Source organism: Numenius arquata, chromosome 23, assembly GCF_964106895.1.
Source record: "Numenius arquata chromosome 23, bNumArq3.hap1.1, whole genome shotgun sequence".
NCBI classification, from domain to species: Eukaryota; Metazoa; Chordata; class Aves; order Charadriiformes; family Scolopacidae; genus Numenius; species Numenius arquata.
Window position 1 is genome coordinate 2,991,191 of NC_133598.1, and position 20,064 is coordinate 3,011,254.

The following is a 20,064-nucleotide window of genomic DNA, read 5'->3' on the forward strand; positions in this document are numbered from 1 at the left end:
TTTTGTTCAGAAAACCTTGCCTTTTCTGTAATTATTTTTAATATTATTTCACTTGGCTCATCTCTCACTGGCTACTTGTCTGCACTCCGGAAGAATAATATACAAGAAAATCTCTTAATTGTGAAATAACATTAATAAATAATTACTTTAAGTAAAAGGACGGCCATACTCATTTGTTAACGTCTGAAAAACATCGTTACCATGATGAGATCATTTCAAAACTAAAATGTTTCTCTTTCACCGACGATAGAATTCACATTTAATTCTCATAATAAAAATATTAAACTCTTTGCAAGTGCAGCGAGCTGTAAAAACCAGGATCAGTGAGAGATCCTGCTTCGAAAGTTAAGGTGTCTGCTTGAATTATCTGAAATTAGCTTGATATCTAAGATCTATTGATCTGTATATGGAAGAGCTCTTGAAAAGGAGATATAAATGAAGTCTTTTCAGGCCAGGAGAGAGACGGAAGCCTCTTTCTGTTATACCAACGACTCTTTCACAATGCATTCCTTATCCCATCCTTCCGCTTTGCCAGGAGCATCTTGAGTCTCTGAGCTGGGAACGGGTGCAAGACCAAAGGCAGGGGCTGTCTCCACATCTGTCCCACTGTTCCCATACATCTCGTGCATTTTGGTGGCGATCAGACCTTCCTTCTCGGGTGCGTCGTCATTCAGGGCCTCCTCGTCCTTACTGTGCCTGTACATGTAGGACGCCTGCTTCACCGAGCGCCTCAGGAGGTACCTCCGGAAAGCCCTCTGGATCTTTGTGGCACAGACTTCCTCATGTTTCCTTTTCAGAGTGGTGGTGATCGGTTCATAGGAAACTTTTGAGGGGTTTGCAGCCATGAACTTCTCCTCCATGGTGGCCTTCAAGGCATCCATCTCTCCTGAGTCTCCCAGCACTTCCTTAGTCAGGGCAAAGAGGATATCCAGACAGTGGATTTTGTCCCCAGCAACCATTGGTAGATCCATGGTGATTAGCTTGATCTTGTTTGGCTTGGGAATTTTGAGTGGCTCCTGTAAGGTGTCTACAAAGTCAGATAAGGTGCTGTACGCGATGAACTGGGTGGCGTCTGGGTCAAACTTCTCCCAAGTTTCATAAAACATTTCAAAATCATCTTCGCAGAGGGGTTCGCTGCTCTCCTCCGTGGCCACATTGAAGTTCTCCAGGATGATGGCAATGTACATGTTCACCACAATTAGAAAGGAAATGATGATGTAGCTGCAGAAGAAGAAGATGCCGATGGAGGGATTGCCACAGTCCCCTTTTACTGAACTGCCAGGGTTTTCCAGGTTGGGGTCACAGTCGGGGGGACCGCTGTTCAGGATGGGGCTGAGGAGGCCATCCCATCCAGCTGACGTGGTGATCTGGAAAAGGCAGATGATGCTGTTCCCAAAAGTTTCAAAGTTGAAGATGTCATCAATCCCCGCCTCCTTCTTTACATAGGCAAAGTTGGACATCCCGAAGATGGAGTAGATGAACATGACGAGGAAAAGCAGGAGGCCGATGTTGAACAGGGCAGGCAGAGACATCATCAGAGCAAAGAGGAGTGTCCGGATGCCTTTGGCCCCTCGGATCAGCCGGAGGACACGGCCAATCCTTGCCAGCCTGATCACCCTGAAGAGGGTGGGTGATACGAAGTACTTCTCTATGATGTCTGAGAGGACGATACCTGTGAAAGGATGAAGGAGAGGTGAGTTTGCCATACTCTGCAGCCAACACAGGGAGGTGAGATGGAGCTCCTCCAGCTGCCAGAGTTGGGCAGATAGAGGGAGATGAGACCACCCCCGATGGCACACAGGTCTCTTCTCCTCTGGTGGCAACGGGAACATATTAAAAAATAAACTGTGAGCACAGACCCAGAGATTAAATGCTGGTTTCTCTGTTTCAGAGACAAGGGGAACCCAACAGCAAGGAGGAGTGAGACACATCCCCAGCACATCCCCAGCCCCTCGTCCAGCCTGGTGGCCTCACATCCGTTTTGTCTCAGAGTCCTGTTGGCTTGGTTCTGCTCAAAGGGTGGGTGTAAGGGGGTGGCCAGTGACAGCTTGGTGGCTGTTGATCAGCTAGACCATTTCCACTCTTCATTATCCAGAGGGACCTCTGAGGAACTGGTGGAACAAGCAGGACTCACCTAAGATGGAGAGGATGACCACCACAAAGTCAAAGATGTTCCAGCCGATAGTGAAGTAGTAGTAACGCAAGGCAAACATTTTGAGCACACACTCTCCAGTGAAGATGACAATGAAGATCAGGTTTATCTTGTAGAGGACAGATGTTTTGAGTTCACTTTGATCATCAGTTTCGACCATCATGGTCACCATGTTCAGGCAAATCAGGATCATGATGGTTATGTCAAACACCTGCTTGGTAACAAAGTCAAACACCATCCCTTGAAACTTGTTCTGTCATAAGGGCCACGTGGGTGATGATGGAGAACCAGAGGTGAGGTGGGAACAGACACACACAAAACAGAAGACACAACAGAAAGAGAAGAAGGAACTGTATTTAGAAGAGCATAGAAAACCTCAGGGTCGCGGCCAGTACGTGGGTCTCATGGCCACAAAAACAATGAGACGAGGATACCCAACACCTTGCAGGATGAAACCCATCTGGTTACACCACAGCCAGGAGGCGTGGGCACAGGGGACAGTTGCTTTCTAATTATATCCACAGCTAATGCATCAGGGCGAAAATAAACACATGGAAAAGGCCTCACTTGAGCAGATCTATCACAACCAAACCCAAGTCACAACTGTGTATGTATTGGCTGGGCCAGTGTCCCTTCTAGGAGTGTTGAAAGCTGAGCTTTCCCCGAGCTGAGCTTTCCAACTCCCTTCTGGAGAGGAGCTGGGAGCTGAGATAGGAGAAATCCCTAATCCCTGCAAAAGTGAACCCTGTCCCTTGCCCCTGCCAGCGGACCCAGGGCTGAAGAGCAGACCCAAAGGATGTCGCCTGATGTGAACCTCTTCTGAAGCTCCGTCTCTTAGCAAGGTCCTGTCTGAAGAGCAGTGATAGGGAGCCAGGATTTGGCTTGTTGCCCTGGCAAATGGCCTTCCCTAGACCCTTCTGATTCACTTTGGGACAGCTGGTGGCTTGAAGAGCTCCCTCCCTGCTGCACCCCAGGGTGATTAACCCAACATACCGATGGCCTGGGGATGGGCTTCTGCGGCTTCTTGGAGCCCAGCTTCTTCATGGCATTATAGTATTTCTTCTGCTCTTCCGTCATGAAGATGTCTTTGCCTCCAAAGTATAAAGGGAATCACCTTGGTTAGTCTTGGGGTCTTGCCTCCTCCCACCAAGCATCTCTGACCATGCTCCTTCCCACCAAGTGTCTCTAACCATGCTCCTTCCCTCCAAGCATCTCCAGCCAAGCTCCTACCAGGCTCTACTCACTGCACTGACTCAGTTAAACCTTCTTCCTCCCTGCTTGCCCCTTTCTCTGCTGCTTCCCCTCATTCACAGCACCCATGGGTGCTCACCCCAGCGCTGTGGTTTCCTCCTGAAGGGGTGAGATGCTGCCTCCCAGCCCACTGCAGAGAGTGGGGCACCCCACACCCTGCCGGGGATCACTCCCTACTTGCTGGCTGGATCCTGCTGGGACCCAGACAGCATCTCAGGGGACTTCAGAGCTCACTCGGCACAAACAACGTGCTCTGTTACCCCCCCTCTGCTTGTTCCCCCCTCCGGCAGCCCAGGGGCATCGGTCCCCTGCTGCTCGTTTGAAAGCAGAAGTCGAGTCTCTCCTTGATGCATGGAAAAATGATGAGAAAGGGTCACGGGGTAGGAAAAGAAAATAATAGTGACGGCACAGGCATACAGCTGTGCCTGCTGGGGCACAGGCAAGAGAAACCACAGCCCTCCTTCACCTCCTCCCTCTGCATCCATAAACAACATCCTCTATAAATGCTATGGCCAGGACACAAATCCCTGGGTGCTGTTTGCCCGGCTCTCCTTGTTCACTAACGGATAACAGCAATTCAGGTTGCAGAGGGACCCTGGGGGCATCCGAGCCCTGGTCTCTTCATCCCACAACCCTGCTGGTCCTCTCCGTCCTGCTTCGGACTAGATGATCTCCAAAGGTCCCTTCCAACCCCTGCCAGTCTGGGATTTTGTCCTGGACCAGTGCCCAGAAAATACTTATCTTTTTCTTCTGCTGGTTGAAGTTGTCAATGATGACACCGATGAAGAGGTTCAGGGTGAAGAAGGCGCCGAAGATGATGAAGATGACGAAGTAGATGTACATGTAGAGGTTGATCTCATACACTGGCTGCTCTTCAATCTGACCAGGAGAGATGGGAAACGTGAGACTGTCACCCGAAAGCATGTCCCCAAGCCCTTGGACAATCTGTCACTGTATCTGGACAGAGCCGTGGGGTGGCTGCTCCTAAACCTTTGGCAGATGCTGTGTGGATTGAGTGGTTCCCATGGGAGCAGCCACGGGAAGGGACATCCATGTGACACAGCCTGGGTGACAAGGATGTGCTGACCCCCATCCCACACCATGGGCTGGGGAATAGGAAAGGATGCCCAGGTGCAGCGATATCAATGAGCAAACTTGAGTTTCTTCCCAATAATCAGCTTTCCAAGGCCTGAAATAAAGCCAATAGGGGAAAGGAAAAGTGGTTTAATTCATGCCACGCCAGCACAGAGGGGTGACACAGCCTGGCAGCCTCGGAAAACGCTCCTCATCAAGGAGTATCATTTAATTCTGCTCTAGAATTGACTGGAAACATCCCAAGGTGTCACAACCAGCCTCCCTCATTTCGAGGAAGGCTCTTGGCAGAAGAGAGAGGTTTTTCTCCCAAAACAGCTTTGCCCCAGGTGTTCGGGGAGGCAGGAGCCCGAGCCGTTTTCAGAGGGAGCTGGAAGCAGCTCCTCCACTGGGCGCCAGCAGCTGCAGCCGGGTGAGAGAGCGGCTGTTTCTGGTGCTAAAAAAAGGCAACGAAAACAATAAGTTCAGGCCCGTGGGTGTGTGGGGCTGACCCTCTTGGCGGGGCACGGGCAAGCTCACTCAGTTAGAGAAGGGTGGGATGTCCCTTGTTCTCTGGCTCATGGCCGTGTGTGCACACATGGGCTGGCCAGGGGATACTTTTTGGGATGGATCACAGTAGAAACAACCCCTGCATGAAACCCTTCAAAAGATTATTTTTTTGTAACCACCCATTTAACCCAAGCCTGCTCTGTTTAAATAACCCAATTATCAGGGGGCCTACATAAAATAACCCATTTAGGGAGCCTACAAGAAAGCTGGGGAGGGACTTTTTACAAGGGAGTGTAGTGATAGGAGAAGGGGGGATGGTTTTAAATTGAAAGAGGGGAGATTGAGATGAGATCTGGGGAAGAACTTCTTTGCTGTGAGGGTGGTGAGAGCCTGGCCCAGGTTGCCCAGAGAAGCTGTGGCTGCCCCATCCCTGGAGGGGTTCAAGGCCAGGTTGTAGGGGGCTTGGAGCAACCTGGTGTGGTGGGAGGTGTCCCTGCCCAGGGCAGGGGATGGCACTGGGTGGGCTTTAAGGTCCCTTCCAACCCAAACCATTCTGTGATTCTATGATTATTGCTCAAGGGAAGCCAGGCACTTTATCCGGGGTGGGATGAGCTTTCCCAGCTGGAGGAGCATGTGGAGGGCATCGTGTCACAGCAGGGTGAGGGATGAGCCCTCCAGGTTGGAGCTGCGGAGGCAGAGAGGGGATTTCAGACCATGAAGCTGACACCGAGAGGAGCGGTCTGAGCCCCAGCTGTACCCCAGGTGGGGTGGGAGCCCCGTGTGGGGGCCAGGGTGCAGCTGGAAGGGTGGCTGTGGTGCAGGTGACAATGACATGGGTGGCTCAGGGACAAAACTGGCTGCCTTTTTTAGGTTGTACACCTCAGCAGGGGGGATATTTTGGGGGGTTCTCCACTCTTTAGCCCATGTCCTAGCTGAAGCCATGGGTGGGATGCAGGCAGCACCCCCAGCATCCATGGAGCCATCCAGAGCCAGGGCGGATTTTGTGGCTGGGGAGTCCATCCCCAGCCCGTGCTGAGCACCTGCTTGGCCCCAGGACTCTGCTCCCAGCCTGCTGGGGGAACTGGCCCTGTGGGACAAGCGATGCTTGGTGCTGGTTGTGAGACATCCCAGCTTCTCCTCTCACCTCGCGAGAGTCCACAGCGGCATACATGATGTCCATCCAGCCTTTAAAGGTTGCCTGTGGGGACAGCGGAGAAGAAATTTGTTGGGAGGTATCTGGGGCTGGAGAGGGCAATGGGTGTGATTGGGGTTTGGTTTGGGGGTTCAGCTCTGAACATGCCTGCTCAGCCTGCTCTGAGTAGGTTACAGCTTCTCTGTAGGAATGGCAGGAGAGGGACCATGAGTTGAATCCGTGAGAAAAATGCCCTGATACAGAAATACTGAGATTTGCTCGTGCACACACAAAGCTCCCTTCTGTGGCTGAGGTTACCAGGGGCTTCCCAAAACACTGCTGCAAACCAGGCTGGGAAAAGAATCAATTCACTCTTTTCTCCCCCAAAACCAAAGTGCATTTCCCCAATGGCAAAGCTGTGCTGGAGCTGGCTGCCTCCCTCCCGCTCCCAACCTCTGCCACCTCCATAGCTCTGACTTCTTCTGCATCGCTGCCTCTGCTACCTGGATCCCGATCCTGGCACGGTGCGTCGGGGGGACACTGCATCTTTTACAGGCTTTTTCTGCTGATTTGTTAAACAAAAAGCCTGAACATCTTTGTTTCCTGATTCTGATTGAACAACAAATCTGAAGAGGAAGCTGAATTTAAAGTAGGTTGATCAATTTGGGTTATGCTCCGATTCTGCAACCACCAGTTCCCCTGGATCTGATGGGAGTAACCCCAGCCCACCCCATAACAGAGCACACACCTATATTTTTATTAAAATTGCGGTGAGCAGTTCCTCTTCTGCTCGCCTGGCTCAGCTGCGGTGGGTTCAGTGGAAGAACGGCTGCGTTCGCCCACTGTGGACACATGCGCTCTTTTTCCAGTCGTCATCTTCCCCATGCAAAGCTCCTGCAGCCCACGACTACAGCACAGCGAACTTTTTAAACGGGTTGGGGGAAAGACAGACCTCCCCTCCTTGCTCCTGCATCCTGTGCTCTGCAGAGGACTTCTCGCAGCCCCAGGCTCGGTGCTCCCTATACTCATCCGCAGTGGTTCCCTGGTGACATTTATCTTCCCCTTCCATCTTATACCCTCTCCTTTTCCTCCTTGGCTCTGCAGGGTTTGGTTTTTTTTTTTTTGTGTTAAATACTAACTTTGGAGCTAAGAAGCAACAAAGATGCTCCATCTGGGCATCAGGGCAGCATCTTGCTTCAGCCCTGATGCTAATTTGACTGGGGCAGTGATCGTACCCCAGTACATGGCACCGGTGAGGCTCCACCTCGAGGGCTGGGTCCAGTTTTGGGCCTCTAATGACAAGAAAGACATTGAGGGGCTGGAATGTGTCCAGAGAAGGACACAATGGGGCTGGTGAGGGGTCTGGAGCACAAGTCTTATGAGGAGAGGCTGAGGGAGCTGGGGGTGTTCAGCCTGGCGAAAAAGAGGCTGAGGGGAGACCTTCTCACTCTCTACAACTCCCTGAAAGGAGGGTGTAGCCAGGGGGGTTTGGGCTCTTCTCCCAAGGAACAAGCGATGGGACAAGAGGAAATGGCCTCATGTTGCACCAGGGGAGGTTCAGCATGGATATTAGGAAAAGTTTCTTCACTGAAAGGGTTGTCAAGCTTTGGAACAGGCTGCCCAGGGCAGTGGTGAAGTCACCATCCCTGGAGGTATTTAAAAGCCGGGCAGACGTGGTGCTGAGGGATATGGGTTAGTGGTGGTTTGGGCAGTGTTGGGTTGATGGTTGGACTCAATGATCTGAAAGGTCCCTTCCAACCTCGATGATTCAGAATCACAGAATCTTCATGGTTGGAAGGGACGCTTGAGATCATCGAGTCCAACCATACACACACACAAAAAAAACCCCAACCCAACAATCTCAGGCACTAGAGCATGCCCTGAAGTGCCACGTCTACATGTTTCTTAAATCCCTCCAGGGATGGCGACTCCACCACCTCCCTGGGCAGGCTGTTCCAGGGCCTGACCACCCTCTCAGTAAAGTAATTCTTCCTGATATCTAATCTAAACCTCCCCTGCCCCAACTTCAGACCATTTCCTCTGCTCCTGTCATTATTCGCTTGGGAGAAGAGGCCAACACCCACCTCTCTACAACCTCCTTTCAGGTAGTTGTAGAGGGCAATGAGGTCTCCCCTCAGCTGCCTCTTCTCCAAACTAAACATGCCCAGTTCCCTCAGCCTCTCCTTGTATGACTTGTTCTCTAGACGTCTAGTTCTCTAATTCTAATTGCACTGCCCTGTTACAGTGATGCATCACGTGAAGGGATGGCAGCTGTTTTCATTACGTACCACCTGCAGCAAGGAGAGGTATCCCAAACCCACGTTGTCGAAGTTGACCTTGACATTGACCCATCTGACCTCGTTGGTGTGGAGGAGGGCCATGCAGTCGCTCTTGTTGTTCACCACACTGATGTCAAAGAGCTCCCCTGTGGTTGTGTTGACACATCGGTAGTACTTCCCTGCAAAGAGGTTCACCCCCATAATGCTGAATATCAGCCAGAAGATGAGGCAGACCAGCAGGACATTCATGATAGAAGGGATGGCACCCAGCAAGGCATTCACCACCACCTGCAAGGGGAGAAAAGACCTTGGAGGACCTGACTTTGGAACCAGGATAGCAATGATGTGGAGCTTCATGTCCCTGTCCCCCAGCCTTACCCACCCCACAAGCACCAGGTGGGCTCAAACTGGATCAATGGTGCTTTAATATCAATCCCACTGACTTGGAGTCCCCTGAAAACCAACTGGGATGGGTCCCTGATGTAGGTGACTGCTGAATGGCGCCACGTTGCATGCCTGTGTCAGAGCCAGCAGCACACGGGGGAGGCACCTACCCTCATGCCTTCAAATCTGGACAGGGCACGCAGTGGTCTCAGAGCCCTCAGGGTCCGCAGGGACTTGATGGCTCCCAGCTCGGAGTATCCCAGCCAGTTTGCTGTCAGGCTGACAAGGGAAACCTGGAAGGAGCAGCCCAAGGGATTAGCAGTGTCTCAGCTGGAAACACAACTGAACCCCGTCCCTGCAGATCCTGCACTTCCCTCTCTGCCTAGCACTACCTCAGGCCGGTGGACATCATCGTCTTGGGACACAGGGATTGGCATCGAGTCCTTGGGTCCCTGGTGACCAGCCACCTAGAGGATGCCCCTGCTTCTTGGGTATGAGAGTGGAGGTGACAGGGGATGCAGAAATAATGCCTAGGTGGGATGACCTGCTGTGTCACGGAGCTTGTGGGAGACCTTACATCCCTTCACATCTCTACTGGGGTCTGGTAGAACAGCACAGGGTTGTTCTTGGCTTGAGCTTAAAACAGAAAGGGGTTTGAAAGGGTTTCTGCAACCAGGGAAAGAAGTGGCCCTTCCTGTGGGGGACCATTATTTTAAGCAATGGTCTAAGTCCTCATTCCACAGCCACCCATTGTCCTTTAAAATACAACATGGGTTCATTTCCAACAGCCTGCTACAACCCCCTAATGCTCCCAAATCCCTTGGCTAACTATGACTCTCATCAGACCACACTTACATCGACGATGAGGAAATCCAGCCAGCACCAGGCGTTGGTGAAGTACACCTTGAAGCCGTAGGCCACCCACTTGAGCAACATCTCTATGACGAAGACGTAGGAGAAGACCTTGTCAGCATACTCCAGGATGGTGCGTATCACCTTCCGCTGTTCGATGTAGATGTCCTCAAAAGCCTGGAAGAGACATGGAGCTACGTGACAGTCATTCTTCCATTAGACCCGCTGCCTGGCTCAATGCAGCCACATCCACACCTTTCCTTGGGTTTGGAGCAGCTTGAAGAGTCGAGAGCCTTGCTACAGGTGGCATTTACCGATGCACCTGATCAACGTGGGGTCTAACTCTTGTTTGTGAGCTCTTGTTGGCTGCGTAGAGCAGTGTTTGTCCCCAAGCAAAGCTTCACTGCAGCAAATGTCCAGCTGCACCTAATTCCCCCTGGTCTGAGCACAAGCCAAAAGCCAGGACACCAGCCTGCACCTCTGGATGCCCTGGTAGTTTTGAAAGTGCTGCTCAGGAGCACTTGGGGTTACTGATACGTGCTCATGGCATGTAAGACACAATTAGAAGTAGGGGCATGGTGACCAGGTGTTGCACAGCTGTTTTAGCACAGCTTTCGATCCCGGCACTGGCTACAACCTCAGACATCCCCAGTCTGCACTTCAGAGCATGATGCAGACACGTAGAGTATGTCTGAAAAACAGTTCGGTCCCTCCGTCCTCCTTCCCTCTGTCTTTCTGCCCCCTGAAACTTGCAGAGAAGTTGGTCTCCCCATTAGCTCTGTGTATTTACAGGTGCAGCTGAGTAATATCCAGCCCAAATACTCCGAGAGGGCACACAGCTTTTTAATGAGGGTGATTTAAATGGACACTCGGGTCTGAGAGGGTGCACCGGTCTGAGGCTGGAAGTGCTGAGCAGCAAAATAATAACCATGAATTGTTCGAAAAGCACCTCCCGACAGCCAGTTATGGAGGCAGTGAAGTAAGGAACCATCTGCATAAAGCTGAATAGATGGTGCGGATAGTTCATGGTTGACATTGAGAGCAGGATGGGAGGCTGTAGGAGGTTGCATCCCCTTGAGCCCATGGACCACAGCCCACGTTGTGGGGCTGTACAGGGGTGACCGTACCGATGCAGGGCTCTTGGAGGGCAAGAGGAGGATGTTTAGATGCTTTTTCAAGGCTGTACATGGGGCAGACCTGAGCCAAATGGGGTTTTATGTCAAACATCTGCCCACAGCTGTATTATTTTCCACAGGAAACAACCAGGTGATGCCCAGAGCCTCTGGTGATGCTGCCTGGGCTCTGCCTGCATTCCTGGGCTCCCACCAAGCTGGGGGGCTGCTGCAGAGCAAATGGGACAGGGCAACAGGTGGGACCTACCAGCGCCCCACTGCTGAGGAGGATCATGAAGACGATGAAGGTCTCAAACCAGTCGTGCTCTACAATGCGGAAGCAGGTTTTCCGGAGGTTCCACCACACCTTCCCTTTGTCACTGGTGATGTCCACGTAGAGGCAGGGAAACCTCTTCACGCAGGCTGGGGATGGGACAAAGAGCTGTGAGTTACCTCCTGGCTGGGGTGCTTCCACTATTTTTGCTTTTATTGTCTTTTCAAACCCTCTAGGTGAGGGTTGGAGCAGGCTCCTGCTGGGTTTGAGGGTGTGCACGCAAGAGGGGAGCCCCACAGGGACCCTCTACCTGGTGGTACAGGAGGATTTGGAGTTTGGGCTGAGCTAAGTGAACCTGGGGGTCGTTTTGCTGCAAGAATTGGTTGGCAAAGGGTCCTCCATACCCACCTCCCCCTCTTCACGGGGTCCCCTGCCCTGCTCAGTCCCTCACCTTCAGTGAAGCACTCCTCGGGCTCGTTGCTGTCCTCAGCCTCTTCTGCCACCTCCTCCTCCACTGGCGGTGGGGGCTTGTAATCCACGGTGCTGCACACGGATGATGTGTTGTCATTGGGGAGGGGAATCTGCAAAGGGAGAGGAGGATTCAGGCTGGGCTGCCCTGCGGAAGGGATGCTCCTGGGCTGTGGATGCCTCCAGCCATCCTCCAGCTCCTCCTGCCCCCACCGTGGGAGCCAGCTGGTGGGACCCCCTCCCTTGAAGGGTCCTCTGAGTCCCTTTCCTATGAAAATGCAGCCCAAAACAAAGCTGTTGAATTCTCCAGGGCTACAAACCATGAAGCATTGTTGGTGCAAGTGCTTGCACAAGCTTGGCTTTTCATCCAGGTTCAGAGGAGCAAAAGGTCCCCTGATCCCAGCCTTCCTCCCAGCACAGCAAGTCCATCTCCCGTCCGCTTGTACCATCACCTCAGGCTGATTTTCTCACCTCCTCCTTCTCCTCCACACGCCCCTGACTAAGAAATTCTCTGCCAAACACCCTTTGGTAGAAGGAGACCTGCAGAAAGCTGGGTGGCCACCATGGCACGTGTCTCAATTCCTGCTGCCTTGGTTTGTGCCGAAGGGCTTTTAGACTGAGGTTCACTCAAGTTCAAAACCTGCATCCCAAATATCTCTCACCGGCTCCATCCCACGCCACAGCTCGGCTTGGCCAGCTTCCCAGACACCACTCAGCGAGGCCTGGAGGGGCTGATAATGAGAGAAAACCTTGGCAAGGCCCTGGGATTTTTTTTCCTCCACTTTTTTTTTTTTTTGGCTTTCTGAGAAGACCTTCCACAGCACTTGGGGAAAGAAGAGATCTCCAGAGCTGCCTGTCCCACCTGGGAATCTGAAGATCTTGGGTGGACATCCTCAATGCAGGATGGCACTGGCTTGCATGAGGAGGAGATAATCCTCCCCCATGGTTTCTTTCAGTAGTGCTTTCGGTAGTGAATAAAGCAGCTATTCTGTCCTCCAACAAGCCAGGGAAGACCCGCTGGGGTAATTTGAGGCACTGTCATTGCCTGCAGCTTCAGAGGCAACATCCACATCAGTGGGAGAAGACATTTCTTTGGGGGACCCTTTCAGCCTGCCTACTGCAAGCTAAGGACACACAGGTCATTGCCTTGTGGAGCAGGACACAGCAGGAGCGGTGGCACGAGCTGTTGGCTGGTGGCTTTGCACGAGCAGAGGGGCCACCCTCCTCTGGGGCTCGGGGTGGGGGGACAGGAGGGACAGGGGGATTAGGAGGCCTCGGCATGGAGCCAGGCAAGCTGTGACCCCGGGGAAGGACACATGGAAACCATCTGTCTCTAGGACAAGAGTTGCAAAGGCACGAGGTGGGGATGAACCAGCCCAGCTAGGCTGGAGATCAGGGGAAAGGTGCCCATGGCAGGTCCTCTTTAGGGAGGCACAGTGATAACTGTGCTGGTCCCACTGCATGGTCCCCAAACCACATCTCTGGGGGTTCCTGAGCCCCATGTACCTACAACCAGCAGGTCTGCAGGGCAATTTCCATCACACACCTGGAACGGCACCTCCTGGCTGGGTGTTTCCACCAAATCCAGGGCTTTCCCCATCCTTGCTAGTCCCAGACATTGGCATTCAGGCGCTGCACACCCAGACTCACCCTGTGACCCTCAAATTCACAGCATTTGATGACACTCCAGTGGTGTGCACAGCCCAGAGCATCCTAGGAGACATCACCCTGCCTGGCAGCGTGGGGATCTGAGGCAGAAAGCCCCCAGGAAGAGCCCTGAGCCACAGCATGAACTCTTTTCACACCCGTGGCACACGGGCGCTGCCATCCCCGTCGTCTCCTCGCTGCTTCATAAGGCAAAACATAAATCAACCGTAAGATGCACAAGTGCTTGAGGAGAGCAGCCACGCTGCTCCCTTCACCCTGCCGCTATCGTTCCACCCTGAAGAATGTCCTTGCCTCAGAAAGGAGCTTCTCTGGGAGAGCATTTATCAGCGTTTTCTGAGCAGCCCATCTGGAGAAAAAAACCACAGTTTGCAATTGCCACCGGTGGCCCGTGTCCCCTTCACGAGGTGGTGTGCTGGGCTCTGGCTCCATCTGGAGCTAATCGAGGGCATGTGAGCAGCAATCTTGCCCGAGGACCAGCTCAGAGCTCCCACCAATTAGTGCCTGATTTCTAATTATCATTTCACCCCATGACCTGTTTGGGCAGGGGCTGGGTTGTTAATGCACCCTCCCTGCTTCGCACCTTGGGCAACACTTAGCCACCAAAACCAGCAGCGATGGTAGGGTGAACTGGTAGGTAGTGGTGGAGAGATGCTGTTTGTCCCCTGCAGGAGCTTAGAAGCCAGGGATGTCTCTCAAAATCTGAGCTCCCTGGAGGGTGTTGGAGCAGGTGCCGCTAGATGTCAGCTGAACACAGCCCCATGGTGCTGGAGCCACATCGGGACATGTCCGATAGCTGTGTGCTGAGGTTTTCCCCCATCCATCGGGAAGTGCATCGTGGTGGTGGGGAACTGAGGTCCATTGGGACCCCACAGACCAGGCTGGATGTGCTCCCCTGTGGTGGCTGGGTTGGCATTAGCATCCAAGGCCAGGTTGGACGGGGCTTTGAGCAACCTGGTCTGGTGGAAGGTGTCCCTGCCCAGGGCAGGGGGTGGCACTGGATGGGCTTTAAGGTCCCTTCGAACCCAAACCATTCTGTGATCACCTCTGTGCAGCACGACCACATGCCCTGTGTGCTATGGCATGGCCTGGGTGTACTCGGGATTAGTGCTACTGGACTGGACTTGTAGTAGGAAAAAATTTTGGGAAAAATGCCAACTCTCAGCCCTCCTGCTGGCAGCGCTCTGGGGAACGACAACAGCAACTGCCCTCGCTCCTTCCCTCCACCAAGGTGCTCCAGGCAAGCTTGTCCCTTCTGAGCACAGCAAGCAGCACAGTTGCAATGGGTCACAGCCAGCCACAATCACTCCTGCCATCTTTTCCCTGCAGCCCCAGCTGCTGAAAACACCCAATTTTCCCAGTTAAAAACAAAAAAAATGAATAGATAATCAAGATTGTCACCTCTTCTTGCACCGTGCCCCGAGCGAAGCCGGGTCCCTGTCACTGTGAGGAGCTGCAAGGAGCCAGCAGATGGGGAGGGAGGCGGGTGGCTCTGGGGTTTTGGGGGTCGTGGTTCGTTTTCCAGCCCTGCACTGGGATCCCTGGGCAATCACAGCCAGGCACTCAGCAGCAGTTGTGATGGCACCCAAACTGTACCCCTGCCCTCTGCCCCAGCACGTTACCCCCAGCAGGACCAGCTGGGACAGAGCTTCCCAAAGGCTCCCCAGCTCCTGAGCGGACACGTTTGCCATCGATAGTGATGATAAATCCCAGGGTCAGAGCTGTTCTGTTATTCATACAAAACCCCTTTCCACGTTGCTGCAGTTGCTCCTCTCCACCACATTATCCCTGCTGCCCTGCATTTCCCCAGCACCTCTGTGTGACCACGTTGTGAGCAGTCATTTCCCACCAGACCGTCACGTTCCTTTCTGTGCCCGCTCAGGTCTTCCTGAGTTTCTTCTCTCACTCTTCCCAGAGCACCGAGGCGATGGGTGTCCCACGAGCCCTGGCAGTCCTCCCTGCGCCTCGACACTGCAGTGCCAACATCAGCTGTCTCGTCAGCTTTGGATCCAAAATGCACTGCTTCATGTTCACTTGTGCTAAGCTCCTCCATCTGGTTCCATACCCCCCCCCGCCCCGATGATGCTTTCTGAGGCATTAGCAGTGGATCCAATGTTAGTGCCATCAGCAGATTTCCTGGCATCAAATTCCTCTGGAACATCTTTAACCCCCAGCTGAGCGCTTTGACCCTCGCACCAACCCTGTGGTGCCCCCTGCCACTAGCGCGAACCCCATAGACTGACACAAACCCCTGCTTGGACCCCCCCCATCTCCAGCTTACACTGGGAAATGCCAGGTTGAAAAACCCCAAGTCTGGCCCATGCTACACGTTGTGGAAAAGCTAGAAGTAACCAAACCCAGCATCTTTCTTGGGTCAGTCCCAGTTTTTGGGTTGAAACCCTTCCACCCACCTTTCTTACCTTGATGTCCTCGGTGTCGGACTGCGTACTTGTCTCCTCGTAGAGGTCAGACTCCTCTGAGGCGATGGGGACTTGCACCGTCAGGTTGGGGTTGTTAATGAAATTCATGTGGTCCAGTTCATCCATGAAAAAATGCTCTTTGCCAGCGACTCCGTCCAAGTATTCCAACTTGATCTCCTGGCCAGTGTCCATGTGGTTTAGCACAGAGTTGTCCCTCTTACTGTGCTCTTGCTCTTCCTCCGGGGCCACCTTCTTCCCCTTCCACAGCCTGCGGAGCAGCGTCAGGAGAGAGGTCTTTGCAAAGTCGATCCCCCTGGTGATCCTGCCAATAGCGATCTGCAAATTGTTCATCTCTCCATCGTCGTCGGATGCCGCCAGGCTATCAGCGCTGAAGGAGCTCAGCAGCAAAGCTAAGAACAGGTTCAGGACCTAGAGAGGATGAAAACAAATACCAGCGCTGATGTTCAGCACCAACATCATCCCTGTAGGCATGGACCAGTCATGGCCATGGAGAAGACACCTTCATGGAGCATGTCATAGGACTCCCTCCTCCCATCACCCAGCTCTGGGGACTGCAGAGATGTCGACCCCATCTCCTGGAGGACACAGGCATGGTCCTTCTCACTCCTCCCTGGGCTGTGATGAGTGTAACCTCAGTGTCACCTCCAGATGCATGGGTCCTGCTGATCCATTTGCAAGCGATGTCAGTCATTGCTTCAGCCCCTCTCAAGCCATCTCCCCTGTGCATCCATCAACATGTCCCTCCCTTCACTCTCTTGGAGCTCTTGGCCTGACTGGTCCCCATGTGGGAGTCCCCAAGCCTATGGTGGTTCTCCCCATCACCCATAGGGATGCAACTCAGCTCCATTCCTTCTCTTCCCATGGAGAAACCTCCTGCTTATTGTCCTCCCAGCTGTGACCCTTACTCTCCTCTTTGCTGGCTTTGGTAGCTTAGACACCCAGCGAGGTCCTGAGGGTCTCCAACACCCTGGAGCCACGTAGGAGCCTGAACCATAGCCATAACCTCATCCCTTTCTAAGAGAGACTGCTTTGTTCCGTGGAAAGTGCTATTTCATCTCAGCACAAGTCAGCTCATGGGATAAAAATGCTCTATAGAGAATCACAGAATGGTTAGAGTTGGAGAGGACCTTAAAGCCCATTCAGTGCCACCCCCTGCCCTGGGCAGGGACACCTCCCACCAAACCAGGTTGCTCCAAGCCCCCTCCAACCTGGCCTTGAACCCCTCCAGGGATGGGGCAGCCACAGCTTCTCTGGGCAACCTGGGCCAGGCTCTCACCACCCTCACAGCAAAGAAGTTCTTCCCCACATCTCATCTCAGTCTCCCCTCTTTCAGTGTCAAACCCTTCCCCCTCCTCCTATGGCTCCCCTCCCTGATCCAGAGTCCCTCCCCAGCTTTCCTGGAGCCCCTTTAGGGACTGGAAGGGGCTCAGAGGTCTCCCCGGCGCCTTCTCTTCTCCAGGCTGAACCCCCCAACTCTCTCAGCCTGTCCTCACAGCAGAGGGGCTCCAGCCCTTGCAGCATCTCCATGACCTCCTCTGGCCCCGCTCCAACAGGTCCATGTCCTTCCTGTGCTGAAGACTCCAGAGCTGGACACAGTGCTCCAGGTGTGGTCTTCCCAGAGCAGAGCAGAGGGGCAGAATCCTCCCCCCCCCGGCCCCGCTGGCCAGGCTGCTGGGGATGCAGCCCAGGATGTGGATGCAAATGTTCTACATAGCTCCAAACACAGGCTCTCTTCTGCTTCCCCCAGATCTCTCCTGCTTCATCATGCCCAAAACGTGACTGGACCCCACTGTGGCCTCGCCTGGCATGGGTGGACTCACTACATGCCAGGAACCTGGAGCAGCTCATGAGAAGAGGAGCGGGATGGGCTTTCCTGGGCATTTGGGAGCATCGGCAGTTCCTGGACACGCTCTGTGCGGAGCGGCCGATGGGCCAAGCCCACAGCTGTTGGTGTTTGTGCCTTTTTGTGCCAGCAGCGCATCTGAGATGGGAATTAGCTGCTATTCAAGGTCACTGCTGTTTTCACATGGCTCATACCATATGACTTAAACCGCATCTTTAAATAAATCCCTACTATCCCGTCAGTTTAATACTTACGTTAAGTACCAATTACAGCTAATAGTTGCTGTTGGCTCTGGCTTTTATGGACAGGAGTCCGTTACCTTGTCACCCGACTGACTTCCTCCCTTTTCCCTTAATAACCCCAAAGGAAATGCTCAAAGTGTCATTAACAGTAAAGGACGACCAGCCGTCGTCTTATTCCTCAGCAGAGGAAGTGGGGAGAAACACACACCTCCCAGCGGCCGGGATACTCGGGAGGCTGCGCAGGACGGGCTCCGGCACTCGGAAATACCAGAGACACAGCCAGGAGAGCCTGGCAGAGGGGACGAAGAGGGCAGAGATGGCTCTGTAGGTGGTAGTGCGCTGTGTTTCTCTACTTAGCTTTAAAGGAACCCTGTGCAGCAGCACAGGACACAGCAGGAGCTGCAGAGCTTGCATGGAAAACTGGGGTGCAATCTCAGGGAGGGTTGCACCTCCGGGAGGACTGCCTCTGACCCCACCAGCTGAAAATCCTGCTGCCCCCATATTGTCTCCAGGAAAGTCTCCTGGAGGGGTGGATGGGTTGTCCAGCTCCAAAAACTGGCTCCGCAAGAGGAAAAGTTTCCAGAACCCCTTTTGGGGAGGGTCTCCAGGGAGCCCCTGCTGTGATTCCCAGTCTCTAAGCTCCTGCACCCTCTGCAGACTGTCCTGGAGATGCTCCTGCCACTTACGGATGATTTTTAGCCTGGTTCAATGTTGCAATTCAAATGAATGTGATTCCCCCTTGAAAGGTAGCATTCCAAGCCATTACTGACTGCTGGGTGATGGACAGCCCCGGGGGGGTAACACGGAGCTGCTTCCCACCATGAGGTGTCACCCAGCACAGACCCCAGGAGACCCCAGGGTGAGGTCTGCAGCCAGCCCAGCTCTCTGTGCCGCTATGGTGGGGGGGGTGACAGTTCCAAGCCCCAAAAACCTGGCATGAGCCAGGGAAACCAAGCAGCACCCAAATCCCAACTTTCTGCCCTCAAAGAAGGACACTCCAAGCTGCCCTACCCCTGACCCGAGCTGTGGAGGGGTCTGGGTTTCTCCCTGGGGCTGCTTTCGCCCCACTGGAGGGCTGTGCCAGCCCGGGGCTGGAGCAGCTACCCGAGAGGCGTCAGCAGCTCCCCGGGCAGATAGTTTTTCAAAGCAAATTCCAAAGGGCTTACACAACCCCGGCAAGTAACAGGAGCAATTCGGCAAGCCGCCGCGCTTCTCTCCCCTGCCTTGCTCCTTAAGAAGGGCCCACGCAGCCTGGAAAACAAGCTTCAAAGCCGCCAGCGAGAGGGTTACCAAGTTTAGAAAGGATTTCACGCTCGCCTGGAACTTGCAGACCTGCAGCGCGGGCAGCGAGCAGCTCGGGTTGGCAGGGAGGGCAAGGGGCAGGGAGGGAGGGTGACGGTGACCAGGGTGTCACCAGGACCTGGGGGAAGGAGCCACGGACTGCCAGAGGGGTTGTGCATCCCTGGGATGCCACCCGGACTGTGGGGAGGATTGGGGATGCTGGGGGTCTGCTCCCAAAAGCACCCAGGAGGAAAGGGCCAGGCCCAGGGCCAGCTGGATATAATGCTCTCTCCACCTCTCATCACAGGAGAGTGGGAAATGGGGAAGGAAAGCCTGAAAAGCCACGTGAAGAAAGGACAGCTTGAAGATGAGTTCTCTTTTGCCCCAGAGTTGCTCCTGTCCCTGCCACAAGCTCGTTGTTAAATTTTCCCTGCCTCGGTTTCCCCCTCTGTTCCTTCCTGATCTGGTTTCTGCTGAAGGTCCCTCAGAAATTGCTTCTTACCCTGCTTCACATGGATCTGAGCACATAGCACATCCCCACTGGGTCTCCAGGAGGGAGGTCAAGCCCTTGGCCTGTGCTTCTATACAGCTCCAACAAGACCATGCCTACAGACATAGCCCTGTAGATGAGCTGAGATGGACATCATTGGCCAGAAAGCGAGGGACAGAGGTGTCCCTACCCCATAACACTCTCCATCCTTGCCCCCCACCTTTTACTGAGGGTCCACCCCAGCTCCAAGACTCACCACAAGGTTCCCGATGACCATGACCATCATGAAGACGATGAGGCACATGGTCTGGCCGGCCACCTCCATGCAGTCCCACATGGTCTCGATCCACTCCCCGCAGAGGATGCGGAAGACGATGAGGAAGGAGTGGAAGAAGTCGTTCATGTGCCAGCGGGGCAGCGTGCAGTCGAGGGAGATCTTGCACACACATTCTATGTAGCTCTTCCCAAAAAGCTGCATCCCCACCACAGCAAAGATGAAGACGATGATGGCCAGCACCAGTGTGAGGTTCCCCAGGGCGCCCACCGAGTTACCGATGATCTTGATGAGCATGTTGAGGGTGGGCCAGGACTTGGCGAGCTTGAAAACCCTCAGCTGC

The 20,064-nt window shown here is 53.7% G+C and overlaps 1 protein-coding gene across 1 annotated transcript in view; it reads right to left on the reverse strand.

Moving 5' to 3' along the window:
• Positions 1-479: 479 nt before the first annotated feature.
• SCN4A (sodium voltage-gated channel alpha subunit 4) overlaps positions 480-20,064 on the reverse strand; it is a 45,129-nt gene continuing 25,544 nt past the window's right edge. Inside the window, exons 15-26 of the mRNA XM_074162677.1 lie at positions 19,704-20,060; positions 15,571-15,999; positions 11,469-11,598; positions 11,012-11,166; positions 9,635-9,808; positions 8,950-9,072; positions 8,405-8,683; positions 6,129-6,182; positions 4,145-4,282; positions 3,146-3,250; positions 2,135-2,405; positions 480-1,672 (exon numbers count right to left, since the gene is read on the reverse strand). Coding sequence (XP_074018778.1) covers positions 480-1,672; positions 2,135-2,405; positions 3,146-3,250; positions 4,145-4,282; positions 6,129-6,182; positions 8,405-8,683; positions 8,950-9,072; positions 9,635-9,808; positions 11,012-11,166; positions 11,469-11,598; positions 15,571-15,999; positions 19,704-20,060 — 3,408 coding nt within the window. The remainder of the gene's footprint in view (positions 1,673-2,134; positions 2,406-3,145; positions 3,251-4,144; positions 4,283-6,128; positions 6,183-8,404; positions 8,684-8,949; positions 9,073-9,634; positions 9,809-11,011; positions 11,167-11,468; positions 11,599-15,570; positions 16,000-19,703; positions 20,061-20,064) is intronic.